The sequence below is a fragment of the Myotis daubentonii genome, chromosome 16 (assembly GCF_963259705.1).
Source record: "Myotis daubentonii chromosome 16, mMyoDau2.1, whole genome shotgun sequence".
NCBI classification, from domain to species: Eukaryota; Metazoa; Chordata; class Mammalia; order Chiroptera; family Vespertilionidae; genus Myotis; species Myotis daubentonii.
The window spans coordinates 55,132,314-55,148,017 of NC_081855.1; the positions used below are offsets into that span (position 1 = coordinate 55,132,314).

The 15,704-nt window shown below is 53.9% G+C and overlaps 3 protein-coding genes across 26 annotated transcripts; 1 reads left to right on the plus strand and 2 right to left on the minus strand.

The window, feature by feature from the left end:
* Nucleotides 1-2,345: 2,345 nt before the first annotated feature.
* On the minus strand, nt 2,346-7,632 carry JMJD6 (jumonji domain containing 6, arginine demethylase and lysine hydroxylase). Of its 17 annotated transcripts, none has more exons than XM_059671338.1 (7): nt 7,313-7,632; nt 6,511-6,899; nt 5,791-6,077; nt 4,877-4,974; nt 4,310-4,398; nt 3,529-3,667; nt 2,346-2,749 (listed from the first exon to the last, which is right to left on the minus strand). In XM_059671338.1, exons 1-7 carry the CDS (start codon nt 7,439-7,441, stop codon nt 2,618-2,620), a joined length of 1,263 nt encoding a protein of 420 aa, XP_059527321.1. In that variant the 5' UTR covers nt 7,442-7,632; the 3' UTR covers nt 2,346-2,617. The 17 variants fall into 17 exon arrangements, 12 of the variants coding, with proteins under 12 accessions (XP_059527321.1, XP_059527319.1, XP_059527323.1 ...); XM_059671336.1 differs by having other exon boundaries at nt 3,529-3,778; XR_009449391.1 differs by having other exon boundaries at nt 2,610-2,749; nt 4,310-4,403; nt 4,839-4,974.
* Nucleotides 7,633-7,825: 193 nt separating this feature from the next.
* Nucleotides 7,826-12,274, plus strand: METTL23 (methyltransferase 23, arginine). 2 transcript variants are annotated; one of them, XM_059671354.1, is made up of 5 exons: nt 7,826-8,155; nt 10,295-10,399; nt 11,368-11,605; nt 11,690-11,774; nt 11,908-12,274. In XM_059671354.1, exons 1-5 carry the CDS (start codon nt 8,132-8,134, stop codon nt 12,071-12,073), a joined length of 618 nt encoding a protein of 205 aa, XP_059527337.1. In that variant the 5' UTR covers nt 7,826-8,131; the 3' UTR covers nt 12,074-12,274. The 2 variants fall into 2 exon arrangements, with proteins under 2 accessions (XP_059527337.1, XP_059527338.1); XM_059671355.1 differs by lacking the exon at nt 7,826-8,155 and having other exon boundaries at nt 10,298-10,382.
* Nucleotides 12,275-12,510: 236 nt separating this feature from the next.
* SRSF2 (serine and arginine rich splicing factor 2) lies at nt 12,511-15,534 on the minus strand. Of its 7 annotated transcripts, XR_009449396.1 has the most exons (5): nt 14,964-15,534; nt 14,467-14,777; nt 14,183-14,286; nt 13,464-13,555; nt 12,511-12,953 (listed from the first exon to the last, which is right to left on the minus strand). XR_009449396.1 is itself a non-coding variant. In XM_059671353.1 (3 exons), the coding sequence occupies exons 1-2, from the start codon at nt 15,323-15,325 to the stop codon at nt 14,474-14,476; spliced, it is 666 nt and encodes a 221-aa protein (XP_059527336.1). In that variant the 5' UTR covers nt 15,326-15,534; the 3' UTR covers nt 12,511-12,953; nt 14,467-14,473. The 7 variants fall into 7 exon arrangements, 3 of the variants coding, with proteins under 3 accessions (XP_059527336.1, XP_059527334.1, XP_059527333.1); XR_009449393.1 differs by having other exon boundaries at nt 12,511-13,555; XR_009449395.1 differs by having other exon boundaries at nt 13,464-14,286.
* Nucleotides 15,535-15,704: the final 170 nt, after the last annotated feature.

The window sequence follows — 15,704 nt, forward strand, 5'->3', positions numbered from 1 at the left end:
AGAACGCGCCACCCCCAGACAGGCTTCTGGAACTCAGCTCCAATGGCTTGGGGTCCACTCCGTTCCCGGTTCATGAATGCATAACTCTGATGCCTGGGAGGTGAGTGAGGGAGAGGAAGCCCGCTGCCCTGTTTCTCCAGGGTAAGTTTGCTCTGAATATGTTGTTACCAAAGACATTATTTCTTTACCCTCCCAACTCCCCACAGTCGCTATTTCCAATAAACCCAGCGCTGGCGAGGCTGTCAGGGCCCATGGCAAACACAAAGCCTAAAGCTGCAAAAAACAAGGTCCCGGCTTTTGCTGAGGAAGCATTTCATGCGATCGGAAAAGCGAGCCGACATCTGACTGAGCCAGGACGCCAGCCGGATGCTTCCTTTAAACCGAAGGCGTGGCAAACAGGGTCCCGCTGCAGGGTGAGCTTGGCCCTGCTGCACCCTGACATTCAGGGCCGGGGGCGGGAGTGTGAGAAACAGACTCCACATGGAACACGGGCAGCGAGCACACGTGACACCGTACCTGTGAACGGCCACACACGGCTCCGGGCATCGAAGCTGCCAATACGCCTGCTCCCAGGCAGCCCTCCTTACAGCATGTATGACAGCCCCGGTTCCACCCCACTCCCGCCCAGCGGCCCAACTCCCGCCAGCGCGGAACCGCCAATGCGATAGCAAAGCACTTATCCAGCAACTTGCTGGCCGGGCTTTACCCGCCTTTCGCTGATTTACAGAGAAGCCACTGCTAAGCTAAGCATCAGCTAGAATAGTAATCATGTTCTTTACGACGATCTCATACACCTGTGAGCAGTAAGGACTTCTGCACACGGCATTCCCGACCCCGACCAGCGGCCATGGGGCACCAAGCACACAGCGGCCCGTGCGCTGGGCCGGAGGCGCACTCTTGGTGCTAGGACAGCGCCTGGCACTCAAGCAGGTGCTGAATGCTTGAGTGATTAACAAATGGGCAAAGTGTGAACCATGTTCCTGGTTTTGGAGGCTCTCAGAGGAGTCACCCTGAGCATCGCAGTGCGGAGGCACCTGTGTGCAGCCCTGGGTTCTCCAAGCTGAAGGAAAAGCCGTTGGTGCCTCATTCCCAAATTCCGTCCTCTTGAAGTCTTGGCTGTCCTGGGACTCCACTCTCTACTTTTTCAATCCTCACCCACAGCTATTTTTTCCATTGATTTTTAGAGAGAGTGGAAGAGAGAAGGAAAGACAGAAAGATTGATATGATAGAAACACATCAATTGGTTGCCTCCTGTACGAGCCCCAACCAGGGCCCGGGCTGGGAAGGAGCTTGCAACCAAGGTACATGCCTTGACTAGAATTGAACCCGGGACCCTTCAGTCCACAGGCCGACGCACTGTCCACTGAGCCAAACCAGCTAGGGCAGCGGCCCCAACTCTGAACATGCCCCGCTGCCCCTCCCCATCACTCGTTCAGTCCAAGATTCCTTCTCTCATGGCCCCGCTTGATGGCTTTAAAATTGTCTGGAGAGTAGTCTCTAAAGCAGCTTGACGTTGTACGTTGTACCTTCACTTCACTGTTGTTGGCCCCATTCAAGCCTGGAGGGTAGAAAGGAAGGATTCCGGGTGCCCACCTCCTGCCGGGTCCTGATCGCCCAACCCCACTCCCCTCCTTTGTCCCCACCTCATCCCTGACCCTTATTTCCAGATGTTGTTTATCAAAAAGGAATCACTTTTGGCACCTGGGGGAAAAACAGGGTGGCTAATCTCTCAAGTTCACATTGCCGCTGTCCCAGCCCTGCACTGACCTCCCAGCCCTGCACTGACCGGCTAGCGTGCCCTCTGGCGGCAAACAGCCTTGTGCTTTTCTTTCCATTGACGTTGGGAGAGGAGCAGCTGTATGACTGTGAGAGGGTGAGTGTGAGAGCCGGATAGCAGTATTGGGGGAAAGATCAAAGCATCCTGAGGATGGCAGTAAAGTTCTTTAAAAAGGAGAAAAAAAATAATATAAAGAGGAGGAGGCACACCATTCAGATAATAGGAGACTACGGCCTCAGGGTGTGCACTCATTGTCCTCCCCACACAGAAGTGGCCACCCTGCCTGGTGGGGGAGGGGAGCACAGCACCAGGGCAGGGAGCCTACGGTGCTCCAGTCACCTGACTCCACCGGAGCTGGAGCTGCTGCTTCTGACCGCAAGCAGCCTGGCCAGGTGGGAGGGCGGCCCGCCTCGGGCTCTGCAGATGCCAGGGGGTCCCCTCGCATTTCCCCTTGTGAGGACTTCCCTGTGCAGGGCACCCCATCGAGGGCACACGGTGGAGTCACTACTTTCCCCCAGGACCACGACAAGAGGTTCTGGTATTCTCGAAGGAAAAAAAATCAAAGATATAAAATGCATTTCATTTTTATTAAATAATGTACAGGGTTTCCTTGGCACCATCCACATAGGTTCTTGCCTTTACGCCTAAAACAAGCCACGGTAATCTGCATCGGCAGCAGACGAAAGAGCTACGGTAGCAAATGCTGAGTGGACTCATCGCAGGAGCGTCCTCCTCCTCCTCTTCCTCGTTCTCGGCTCGCCATGTGCAGAGCCCACAGGCTGCCCCCGGCCCGGCCCTGCCCTGGCCGCGGCATGTCCTCCGACAGCGTGAGCTGGCCGGTCACCTGGAGGAGCTGCGCTCCTTGCTCACGCAGTCGTCCTGGGAGGTGGTGTCCCCATTCCCCATCATGCTGCAGGTCCTCCGCTTCTTCCTGCGGTGCATCGTCCCGTCTCCTTCAGACCCCGACTCACACTGGACACGGAGGAGAGAAAACGAATTCAACCGGACGGAACCTCTGGCCTCAGGAGACAGCACTCGGATGATCCACGTCCCCCAGGAGCGAAGCAGCCATGCGACTGCTCCACAGTGCAGTCCGAGCACCATCAGACGTTTCCGGGGCCCCGAGAACCCCCATCTCCCCGCAGGAGGCAGTGTCCCCCGTGTTCTCTAACAGGAGGAGACACCACCCTGAGAACAGGCAGTCATCATCTGGAGGTTGCATCGTGGAATTTCACTCGACCAACACAGCCCGATGCATGAAGGCAAGCACCGCACCTGCCATTCATAAAACACACCGCCTCCCGCCACGAGAAAGGGTGAAATCAGCACAGCATGCAGCCGCCAGACAGAAGTCGCATCTGCTAAGGGTGCAGGACCCTCTCACCCAATGCTACGTTGGCTTTTAGCAAGTCACTGAATTTGCTGGGTTCCTAGGCTCACAATGCACCACCCAGAGGGAAAATCTGAACCTGGACCTTGAGGTCGGAATGCTTGGGGCCTGAATTTCCGGCCCGCTGTCTGCCAGCGTGAGGTCCTGGCCTTTCCTCACTGGACTGGCAAGCTCTCCTCTAACCTGAGGCTGGTGCACACAGAGCTGTGAGCTGGGCAAAGCCCCTCCGTGGCAGGATGAAGCAGTGGTGGTTCCCGAAAGCGAAAAGCTCCCCATCTTTCTCCCTCCTGCCTGGGCGGAGGGAGTCACGGCTGGTTTCCGCGGGACCTGCCCTGGAGGCCTGGCGGCGAGCGGGGCTCACCTCCGAGTCCGAGTCCGACGAGCTGGAGCTGGAGGAGCTGGAGGAGTCGCTGGAGCTGTCGGAGGCGATCCCTGTGGATTCCTGAAGGTCAACCGAGTCAGCCAGGACCGCCAGCTCGGGGTGCTCCTGCTTCAGGATCCTGGGAGACAGGAAGTGCGTTCTCAGTGGCGGGACAGGCACGGACAGCCACAGGCCAGCTCCCAGGCTGCGGCCCAGACCTGGCTGAGAGGCGCCGGCCAACGGCAGGTGCCTGTTGGGAGCTGGGCTGTGTGGCGGGGACACAGTCCACAGGCTGGGAGCCGGAGCCCACACTCTCAGGCTCTTCCGGAAGGAACCTGAGCGCCACATGCTCCCGCCACCAGCGCCACGGGCCGGGCGCACTGCCACCTCGCGGCCACGTTCCCGACTTAGATTTTCCTCCTTGGGAGTAAGTCTCTCTCCCTCATTTCCCTGCGCTTTTCCTGGCTGATTGTTTGAACCTCCCTTTCCACAGCACAGCACAGCACTATGATCGGAGTCGCACTGACAATGAAATTCTATTGGTGAGAGTAGAAACCAAACCATCAGGTCTGTGAGAAGCATCGAGGGTGAAACGGAACTGGGCCATCGGAGGCAGCAGCCCCCTCGGGACCTAGCGTGGCATCTACATCTCCCGCGACAGGGACAAGCCCTGCGGAGGGCAACGCGCCTCAGGTGCCCGGAGTCGGGGAGAACGAAGCCACCACCCTCGCTGGCCCTCTCGGCAGGGGCTGAGCCCTGAACAAGCCAGAATCCCTCTTACCCCGAGAGCTGGTCCCTCCAGGTCAGGGTTGGGACACAGTGGCACGGGGTGGCTGGGGGTGGCTGGCACTGCCGCTGCCCGTGCTGTGTCTGTTCTGTGGATAAACAGAGGAGCTAAGTCTCCAGGGCAGCCACCTCACTCCTAAGACTGAAGGGAGTAAGTTCAAACGGGAATAATGCTTCTGGGTAAGAAAAAGAAACAAGCAAAATAAACCCCCCCAAAATGGCTTCCTTTGCTAGTGCAAGCTCTGGGGGAAAAACAAAAAAAAACAACAAAAGGGGAAACGACCCCGACTACGCGAGTGTTTGACGCTCTGATCAACAGTGCGGGGCTACCTGCTACCTGGAGGCTGGAGCATCCTGAGAGTTAGCCCTGACCTTGACCCTCTCCCTGCACCTGCGCACTCATCAGCCCCAGCTTCTGCCAGGCCTGCCTAAGTTCAGCCCCTGGCATCGCAACGGCGGGCTCTTTCCATTTCTCTCCGGTAGAAATTGGAATAAAGCACAAATAAGAAAAAAATGGCTCTCACCTATACCATTTCCTGGACAACTTTGGTCTCCCTCTTACCGTCTTGTGCCATACAACAGGGAAGTTGGTGCTGCTGGCAAAATTCTGGGTGATGGCAATGGTGGTGTCAAGATTGAGGACAACGTGCCACCAGCCTCCTGAAAGCCAACAAGTAAACGGTTACGTAGGGCCGGGTTCTGTGCCCAATCGCTCTAGAACATCAACAGTATACGACATTGAACGTGAACTGCGGAAGCGGGTTGCTCCCACCAGCGGGGCCTCCGAGACGGTGCAGGGCGGACCTGCTCCTCCTGGCCCGGAGTCAGAAGGACCTGCGGTAAGTTTTACTGGGCCATGGCTGTGCCCACTCACTCTGGATTGCCGATGGCTGCTTCCCTGCTACGAGGGCAGAGCTGAGCAACTGCGACACAGGCCGTCTGGCCAGTGCTGACGTGCTCTCTCTGGGCCTTTATAGAGAAAGCGTGTCCTCTCCTCCTCACTCACAGCTGCGACCCATTGTGAAGGCAGCAAGCTCTCCAGCCTCAGGGGGAGGACGTCCACCTGAAAGCTTTGTTCCCAACTCTTAACCTGTCAGAGGCATCAGGTATGGAACTGCTTCCCGCCTCTAGGCTCTAAACCACTACCTCCTGGCTCAGCCCACCCAGTACGACACCGTATCAAGCCCCAAGTTACAGAAATATGCACAAGTCACAGAACATACACAAGACGCTAGTGAAACTAAGGATAAAAACGAGTGGGATCCCAAACACAGAAAGGTGACCAAGTCATGTATCGAGGTGACAGCGGACAGCAGGCCCCCAGCACCCGACAACACAGCAGCATTTCGCTGTCAGAGGTGGGCAGGCAGCTCTGTAGTCGGCTGGAGGGGTTTCCTGGACTCACTCTCTGTGCAGTTCTGCTCCAAAAGGACAGACCACTAAGCTCAGAGAGCACCTGCTCCAGTGCATCTGTACCTGGCACAAAGACAGTCTCTCCCGGCTTTTGCAAGATTTCCAGGGGCTTGAATTCGGGTGGCCAGGTTGGCAGCTGTGTCCGGGGGTAGATGATCTTAAACCAGGTGATAGCTTCATCCTGCTGGTTCCCTCCTTCGTCGCGGGTCACCTTGATGAGCTCCCGGGGCGTGCTGGTGGGGAACAGGCACCAGCGCTTGTGGCCCTGCACCAAGGCATTCCAGGCGCTGGTTCCCAGAGGGTCGATGTGAATTCCGGTTCCGGAGCGTGGGGGCCCCATCACAAACCACCTACAGGACAGAAGCATCCAAGAAGTGAAGAGCAATTTAACCACACACACCCCCCCCACACACACATCCCAAAAAACAACAAGCTTGCAGCCACACACCATACTGTGTCATCTTTGTTGCAAAGACTACACAAATTTTGGAACCTAGAAATGCTGAGTGAATTGTGGGTGGACTGATCGCTAACAGAAAAAAGGAAAACCACTAACGCGGCTTAGCGCTGGACTTACAACTTCCCTTACAGCTCAGCAATTCGCCTTCGCTCGCCCGTTTGAGTCACCTGGGGAGCTTCCAGAAATCCCAAGGCCCAGGCGGCACCCAGACCAATTCCACCAGAGCCTCTGGACCCCGCCGGGCATCGGTAGCCCCCAAAGCCAGTCCCAGGTGCAGCCAAGGGGAAACCACTCACTGCTTTGTAAGGGGGGGGGGGCTGTACCTGTAAGGGGGCCTGCGCTTCTCCCCTGCGTACTGGAAAAGGTCATCGGTGAAGAACTTGGGCACCTTGTAGTCTTCCAGAAGTTTCCTTCTTTTGGGATGTTCGCCATAGCTGCTGTCGAAGATGTACAGGGGGCTGTCGTCCCGCGTGCTCTCCATATACTCGATGTAGTACTTCATCTTCATCTTCACCGAGTAGCCGTCATTGTCCTCCCCGCACTTGAACTTCTGGTTGCGGTACTTCCTCTTCAGGCGCTCCAGAGTCCATTTCTCCTGCGCTGACCAGCCCTCCTGGGCGTTCAGCAGAACCACGGGCTTGTAAGGCCTTTCGTATCGCTCCACAAAGTCTTCCACCGAGAGCTGTAGGGCGTCCGCCCTCTCCACGTTATCCTGCGGGAAGCAGAGAGGACCTACCCAGTTTTAAAAAACCAGGCAACTAAAGGTGCCTCCAGGGCCAACCAGCAGTGACATTCCTAAGGAGGCAGGTTTTGTTCTGGCTTCTACGGGGGTGGGGGTGGGGGTGGGGGTGGGGGAAGGACCTGCGCGCGTGCCGCTACGACGCACCCAGAGCCACGGCACCAAGGGCGGCTTCGCATCTCCCACTTGGGGCCTGGGACAGCCGGGTCCCCGCGGGTCCCGCCGTCCAAGAGGATCGAGGAGCCACAGGCCTTTCCTTTGCGGGCGCCAGAGCCGTGAGGGTGCAGCGACCCGGGCAGGGGAGGAAGAAGGCCCTCCCGGCCCCGGGGAAAGGTGCGCGGCCGCTCGGAGCCCCCGGGCCCGGCCCGCGATGCCCGCGCGCTCACCGCCACGGCCGCCGGGCTCAGCGAGAAGCTCTCGTAGTAATTGTGCCGGGTCCAGTCCAGCGAGTCCTTCAGCTCCGGGCGTGCACTCCGCTTGGCCTCGCGGATCCGCTTCTTGCTCTTGTGGTTCATCCTGCGAGGGTCACCAGCGAGTTCCGCCACGACCGCCGCGCAGCCCGCCTCCTGCCACCAACGCGCCCCTTCCCGGCCCCGGCGACGGCCGCACTGCAACGCCCTTCGCTCGGCCCGGCGCCTTTAAGGTCGCCTTCCAGAAGATTCACTCCCCAACCACCTCCCGGGCCGCGGGTTGGGCGTGCGGCTGCCGTCTTCCCCGCCCCCCGGCCGCTCGCGGCCCGCCATTGGCCTCGGCGCCCGCAGGGCCCTCCTTCACAGACGCCGGGTCTCTGCCATGTTGGGAAGGTCGGGGCTGCCGAGGTACCGCCCCCCGCGACCGGCTTCCGGTGCGTCACTTCCGGCAGCGCCGCCTGTCTGCAGCCGACTTCCGCTGGCGGGCCGCGCGGTCCTCCTGTCTGTGTCCCGGTGGCCTGGTTCCGGGTCTGTCCTCCGTGCTGCCGCCCCGCCGCCGGAGGGGTGCTGCCCCTTCTTGCTTAGGGTTTTAGGGGCCTGCGTGGCTTCGGGGAAGCGGTCCAGCCGGCCCCGGGACCCTGCGTGCGCAGCCTGGCGGCCCGGCGCCCCCCGCTGCTGCCGGCCCTCCCGGGAGCCACCGGCTCTTCACTGGGCGGCCGTAACCTCCGAGGGCATGTGTTCCGGGCCCAGCGCTTTCGGTTCTCGGAGGAGCCGGGCCTGGGAGCGGAGGGGGCCATGCTGGAGGTCCGCGTCCCGCAGGTGCGTGCAGCGGCACCCGCCCGGAGGCCTTCCGGCCCTTGCGCCCTGGCTTAGCGGTTCTCATCCACCGGGAGGAGGGGCAGAGAGGGGTGTGGGGGAGCGGGGTCCGGCCTCCTGCCTTAGGATGGACCGGAGAGCGCAAGGCCTGGGGTGAAGCCTTTGGCATGTGACGTCTTTCAGTAAGGAATCGGGGGACCCTGCCGGGAGGGAGCTAATCCACTCCGACTGTTTCCTGCCAGAAAAAAATGGCATTTTTACCACCTAATGTTTTCTTTGATCTTGTTGAAGGGCTTCTTAATTAAGCTTCCTCTGGGAACCGGAGCTCCAACCCTCACTGATCAAGTAAAGTTTCGGGGTTGACACTCATTCCTTTCAGCTCTCGAATGTCCCCAAACTCAGTAATTGTACGTCAGGTTTTTCAAAGCATTTTCACGTTGCCGTCTTTCATTTGGTTTCTAACAGCAGCCTGTGCCATGTAACACTTTCCAGAGGAAACACAGCTTACGTGGAGCCCATTTCTGACAGTTGTTAATGCCTTCACGTTGAAATACCCACTTGGATTTCTTCCCAATTTTAAGAAGATATTCCCTGTGAAAATGGAGGCCCTTTTTTCTTTTCTTTTTTAATAGATTTTTATTGATTTCAGAGAGGAAGGGAAAGGGAGAGATAGAAACATTAGTGATGAGAGAGAATCATTGATCGGCTGCCTCCTGCACGCTCCCTACTGGGGATTGAGCCTGAAACCTGGGCATGTGCTCTTGACCGGAATCGAACCCAGGACCCCTCATTCTGCACGCCAACGCTCTATCCACTGAGCCACCTTGACCAGGGCAGAGCCCCTTTTCTTTACACCCAAACCTGCACAACTCTGGTCAGAAATCCCCCATTGTCCTCCTGGGTAAAATCTACCAGGGCAGGCAGTTTTGCTCTTTTATTCACACTGCACCCCTACAGGTAGAACAGGATCTAGCATATCTTAGGCACTCATGTTTGTTGAGTGGATTAGGTTCAGGCCTTAGTTCCTTCACCTGTTACTTTTACAACTTCAGCCCCCTTTTTAGCACCCCCCTAGAGGCACCCTTTGCTCTAGAAAACAGACCTGCGTGTTGCAGTGGGTTTAATGATAGCTAACTTTTTGTATGTTTAGTGGTAGCTAACCTTGTGTGCTTGGTGCCTGGCACTAAGTAGTTGGCATTGAGTTTTCCTATTAACCCAGTGAGATAGTATTTTGTAATTGCGGAACCTGAGCACAGACGTAGTAACGTGAGTGAGGTCACAGCTGGTAAAGCAGATCTGGAGTTGAACTCGGGCACTCATTGCAGAGCTGTGAGCTGTTATCTTGCCTCACGAAATACTATGCTCTCACAATTCTCTGCTTTTTCAAAGGCTTTGTAAGTTGCCTGCCTTCCCAGCTCCTTCGAGGGGATATAAAACTGCTATACCGTGTGGCAAGCACTCTGCAGACATTTATTCATTCAACAAGCATTCATTCAGAGACTCATGGCCACTCAAACCTCTTCAAGGATGTCTTCCTAGGCCTTCATTGTTTCCCATTAGCACACAAAGTTATGCCTGTGCTTAACACCCTCTGATATCTTCTTGGATTAAAAAATAAATAAAATAAAGCTACACTTTCTGTGGCCTCTGCTTGCACTACACAGCCCTGCCTCCAACCCCTCCGTCTGTGCTCTGTTGTCCAGCAAGAGGCTTTAGTTCCTGCTTCAGGGCCTTTGAATCACCCTCTCTCCCTATCTAGTGCAGCCACCTTGTGGTCATTGCCCCCCACCCCCCCATTACTCTCACATTACCCCCTTTATGTATTGTGCTTATAGCATTATCATGAACCAAAAATCTTTGCTTACTTGCTGCCTGTCTCTCCCTAGTAGGGTATATATGCTCCATGAGAATGACATTCTCAGCCTAGAATAGTTATTAAGCTACGAGTCTGAATAAATGCTTGTTGAATGAAGAGTGCTTACCACATGGTATAGCAGTTTTCTATATAGTCCCCCTCACCCCCGTAGGATGTGAATTGGAGAGCAGGAAATGTCATTTCTGTAATGGATGCCAGTCAGGCACTCAGTAATTGCTGTGTTAAGTTGCAGCAGAGGAGTTATTTTGTACAAAAATTCTTTCCAGGTCCTGCATCTTCAGTACGGAATGTACATCTGGCCCTGTGCTGTAGTCCTGGCCCAGTACCTGTGGTTTCACCGAAGATCTCTACCAGGCAAGGCTATCTTAGAGGTACATGTGCCCTTGAGGCCTCAAACATGCTGTTTAGATTGAAGTCTACATGCTTGATATTTGGGCTTTTGTTCAATACAGGGTGTGGCAACGTAGGTTTACAGCTGTATGGAAAGTTTATTCTTGTATTATTTTCCATACCGTCAACCTACTTTTGCCCCAGTGTTTTAAAATCGGGGTAACTTGGCCAGCTTTTAAGGCATGCGAGTTAAGGATGAGTTTTACATTTGTAAGATGGTGTTTAAAAAATGTGGCCACCAAGACTAAAATCCTTATGTCTGGCCCTTATTGCATGAAGCCCAGGGACTAATTGGGCAGGGAAGCAGTCAAGGACATCTTCCTAGGGTGTCCCAACAGGGTCATTTGGGCTCTAACACGCCCAGCCTCAGACTGGAAATGGGAAGCTTTTATTTCAATCAATTGGAATGCAAAAGCATTCCTTGGCATTACTCGTTTAAAATGCCTTGTCACTTTAAACCAAATGGAAAAATCCTTTTGTAGAAAGCCATGTTCTAGACCTGTCAGGCTTTATTCACATAAAAACAATTAAAATCAGTAGCTGGCTGTGCATGTAGTCCCCCTGGAGCTTCTGGAGGCAGCATGCCCTACAATTAACTCGTGAAAACTGAAAATGACAGAGCAAGTTCCCCAAGACTACTTCTCTGGACATGTTAAGCAATGAAATGGCCTAAGACACACATGGAGCTTGGAAGCACTAGGTCAATTGCAGAATACAGGGCCCTGTATGAGATTATAACTGCACTTTGACCCAATTAAGAGGAATCACACAGGCTCTTGCCAAATTCAAAGCCCAGGGTTCCTACAGGTTAAGGCAGCGCTTTAATCATGGCATGTTTTATAGACATAAGCTCAAATACACACTGCTCACAAGGATGAAATGGGAACTAAGATCCAAATTCTTTGTAGTTCTAGACAAACTTTCAAATGTCATCTTCTAAACTTACTAGATTGGAGCTGGAGTGAGCCTTCCAGGAATTATAGCTGCAAAATGTGGCGCTGAGGTGACACTGTCCGACAGCGCAGCGCTGCCTCACTGCCTGGAAGTCTGTCGGCAGAGCTGCCAAATGAACCACCTGCCGCAGGTGCGTGTTGTGGGACTGACATGGGGTCACCTCTCTCTGGACCTTCTGGCTCTGCCACCCCAAGATATTATTCTTGCAGCTGATGTGTTCTTTGAACCAGAAGGTAATTTTTTTTTGCGTAATAGCCAATTTGGCCAGAGATACAATGCAAGTAGGAAGTCTGTATTAATAAGCCCTTCCTTCCTAGACTTTGAAGACATTTTAACTACAGTATACTTTCTGATGCAGAAGAACCCCAAGGTCCAATTGTGGTCAACTTACCAGGTAAGAAGGTAAGCCCAACTCATCCTGGCTTATTCAATTTTTATTAAGTTAAATTAAGCCTTAGTAACCAACACCAAAGGATAACATGAAAAGACATCTGAAGCAAAACAGGAAACTAATTTTAGAAAGTTTATTTTTCAGTGCTGACTGGTCACTTGAAGCTTTGATCTACAAGTGGGATATGAAATGCGTCCACATTCCTCTGGTGTCTTTTGATGCAGACAAGGAGGCTATAGCAGAATCTGCCCTTCCAGGAAGACATACTGTTGAAATGCTGGTTATCTCCTTTGCAAAGGACAGTCTCTGAATTACACCTACAAGCTGTTTTGGGACAGTGTAGCAACTTGGTATGCCCATTAGGATCCAAACCACTTCAGCCTGCGAGTACAAGCCATGGGTTTCAAGATGCTTAGATCTATTGGCCTTAAGACTGTGATGTGTCTACTAGACAGTACTTGTGGGATACATAGCCACGGAAACAAAAATTAAAACACCTATTAAGGACTCATGTTGTCCCTAAGTCATTAAAATAGGGCATCAATTAGGTCATGAGAAAGGAGTAGCCACACCTCAGCGTGCTGCCAGAGCATCGCTTTTAGGGGTAGTTGATGTGAACTGGCATTTCCCATCAAAAAGTCAACTAAGCATTTCACTTTCATACTCTATAATTGGTGACATTCACAAGAAAATTGCACAGGTCTTTCAAACAGAGGAAAAAAGACCGAGACATATTCTGAGAAAAGCTAACACCAAGAAAACATTTTTAATTAAACTATAGAAACAATGGTTATAGTACAGAATATTTATGAGCAAAAAAGATACACCATGTTTTAAGTACTTACAAAGTTACAGACCATTTGCTTCCTTAACATTTTTCAAATTTTAAGTTCATACATGAAGATGATCATTTTTTACCATTTGGTGGAGTGGAGTAGAAAAAAAAAAGGGTGTATTATTCATCAGCTAGATGTGCTCACTGTATGCTCCGTTATCTATATGCAAGGCCCGGGTGACTGGAAGTGCAGTTGTCAGGCATTTTAATAAACTGGACAGCCATTTGTTTCTGCACGACAAGGCATCTTTACACAGGAGCAATCGGGAGAAAACAGGAAACAGCCAAGCACTCTGCACTGCAACACGCCACCTTAACAGCTAACCAGCATTACTCAACTGCTACACAACTGCGCCTAGTGCACAAAAATACACAAGAGAAGAGATTAGAATTGTGTTTGGTAAACAATCCTTTCAAAAAAAATCAAGTCTTTTCACCTGAAAAGTCTTTATACGAGTTTAGGTTCAGATTACCATTTAGATCTGAAGGTAAATAACATGCACAAATTTACACCAACTTTTGTAGGTTTTTAATTCTAAGGAATGAAGGCAATGCTGAGTCAATCTCTTGACAGCTTTAGGCTGTGTGTGTGTAATGGCTGCACGTTTCCTTAAGTTTCCTTAAAAGTCAGGAGGCCACAAATTAGGTTACCAATCTGTTTAATTCCAAACAAAAAAAGTCAGCACTATATAAACAAAAAGGAAATTTTACCTCAAATATCCAAGCCAATAATGAAATCTGAAGTCGTTCACCTTACTAAATTACAAGAAATTTGAATAACAGCAACAAAATGGCACATAAAATGCAGCTTGCCACCTGAGGCAAAGCTTAAAAGTAAAAAGTTAGACAAAATGTCACAAATAACCTTTCAATAGCCAGGTGCTTGTTCCAAGGACTTTGATGGACTGAGCACGGGGTCCTTTTCCTCCGTTTCTGTTACGTTGCTTGTCGACACATCTAGGTTTGAAAAGAAATTAAGTTCAGTTTCCCTCCCGTCACCGTGAAGCCGCCCAAAGTGCACATGGTTTCAATTTCGGGCATGAACTCGGCATGTGCCGTCTAAGGCTCTGGTGAAACAAGGAGGTTACCGAAAGGTTCCACCCGGCCGTTCTCACAAATGGTTAAGGCCCAAATTAGGAAAATTTCACATCAGCATTTACAAATTTGTGCGTTCTTGGCCAAATAACCAAGGTGAAAAATCATTAAGGAGGGGAGGGGGGAGAAAAGGAAAGGGGGGAAAAAGGGGGGCTGTATCCAAACAAAACTTGAAATCAGAAAAGTAACCTATATTTCAGGATAAATTTGGTTTTTAAACGAAACGTTTGGCAATCGAGAATAAGGCTTTCATGTCTGAGCTACTCAGGGCCCTTCCTTAAAAAACAGGACCAAACAATTTGAGTTAAAGACACACTATCCTTTCCCCACCCAGCGCAGTACCTGGACACTTTTGGGTTCCAAAGTTCATGCTGCTTTTTGCAGTGCGTTTGCCACATCCACTAGAACAGCGACCCAGTCGGCACAACAAGAGTTGAGCCGAGTGCCTCCTCTAGGAGGATAGTGCATCTTTAACGTTTAAAGACAAACCTGCTCCAACACACGCCCACAGAAACTGGTCCCTGGAGGATCAGCCAAATCAGTTAAAATCTGCAATACTGGCCAATATTCTTTTATCAAACAGGAGACCGCAGCTTTAAAGGGGAAAATGCAGACGTTGGATAAAAACAGCAAGAAATAGTCATTTTCATCAATAGGTCTCAAACAGTTTCTGACACAGCCATTACCACCTGCTCACACACATCCTTCCTGCAGACCCCACCGCAGCTCCCCCCGCCGAGCCGGGCCGTGCGCCGGGGCCCCGCGGGCATTACCGTTTGCCTAAGAGGACACGGCTCCCTCCTCTTCAGGAGACTTGGGGGGGCTCTTGGACCGCGACCTCGACTTGGATTCCCTCTTGGACACGGGCGGGGGACTCCTGGACCGGGACCTGGACCGGGACCGTGAGCGAGATCTGGACACGGACGATGACTTGGACTTGGATCTTCGCGCCGACCTGGACTTGGACGTGGACCGCGATCGCGAGCGAGTGCGAGACCGAGACTTGGAGCGGCTGTAGCGAGATCGACTGCGGGACCGGGACCGGCTCCGACTCCGGGATCGGCTGCGGCGGCGCCGCCTGGGGCTGCGGGCGGAAGCGAGAGGCGCGTCAGGCCCCGCGATCCGGCCGCGCCCCGCCCGCCCGCCATTATCTCGCCGCCGCCGCCGCCATTTCCCGGTCGCGAGCCGGGGTCGCCCAGGCCCGGGGCCGCCCGCCACCACGTGCCCCCACGGACCTTTGTGAGTCAGCCCGGGGCCCCTCCCCGCTTACCTGCGACTCCGGCGCCCGTAGCCACCACCCCCATATCTGCGGGGTGGGGGTCCCCGGCGGCTGTGGTGCGAGTCCGGGGGTCGGCCGTAGCGCGCCATCTGCACGCGCAGCTCGCGGCCGTCCAGCACGGCCCCATCCATGGCGTCCATGGCGTCTTCGGCGTCACGCTTGTCGTGGAAGCGGACGAAGGCGAAGCCGCGGGATTCCTTAGTGTAGCGGTCCCGCGGGATGTATACGTCGCCGACGCGCCCGTACTTCTCGAAGACACGCCTCAGGGTGTCGGGCGAGGTACGGTAGGTCAGGTTGTCCACCTTGAGGGAGGTCATGCCCTCCACATCGGGAGGCGGGCGGCCGTAACTCATGGCCCTGGAGCGTCGGCCGGGCCCTGCGACTGCGCGCCGAGAAACGAACGCCCTGGGCGGGCCCGCGCGTTCCGCTGGGGCGGCGGCGGCTTCCTCCGACTAGCTCGGCTCCACGCCGCGCCTCTCCTCCGGCAACTGGCTTCCGCGTGGAATGGTTTCTGAGACGCCGACAGACGGACTGAACGACTCCCACCGCAGCAGAGAAGAAACTGGGCGAGTATCTGGCCCCAGTGCCCATTTATATTCCCCCTCACAAAATGGCGCCCGCGCCACCCAGAAATGAGCCTTCTGATTGGCTGGTCCCGCAACGTCCCTGCCGCGTGCGCCGGCCCTGCCCGGCGCGCCTGCGCAGAGCCCGGAAAAGCGCGAAGTCACTGCA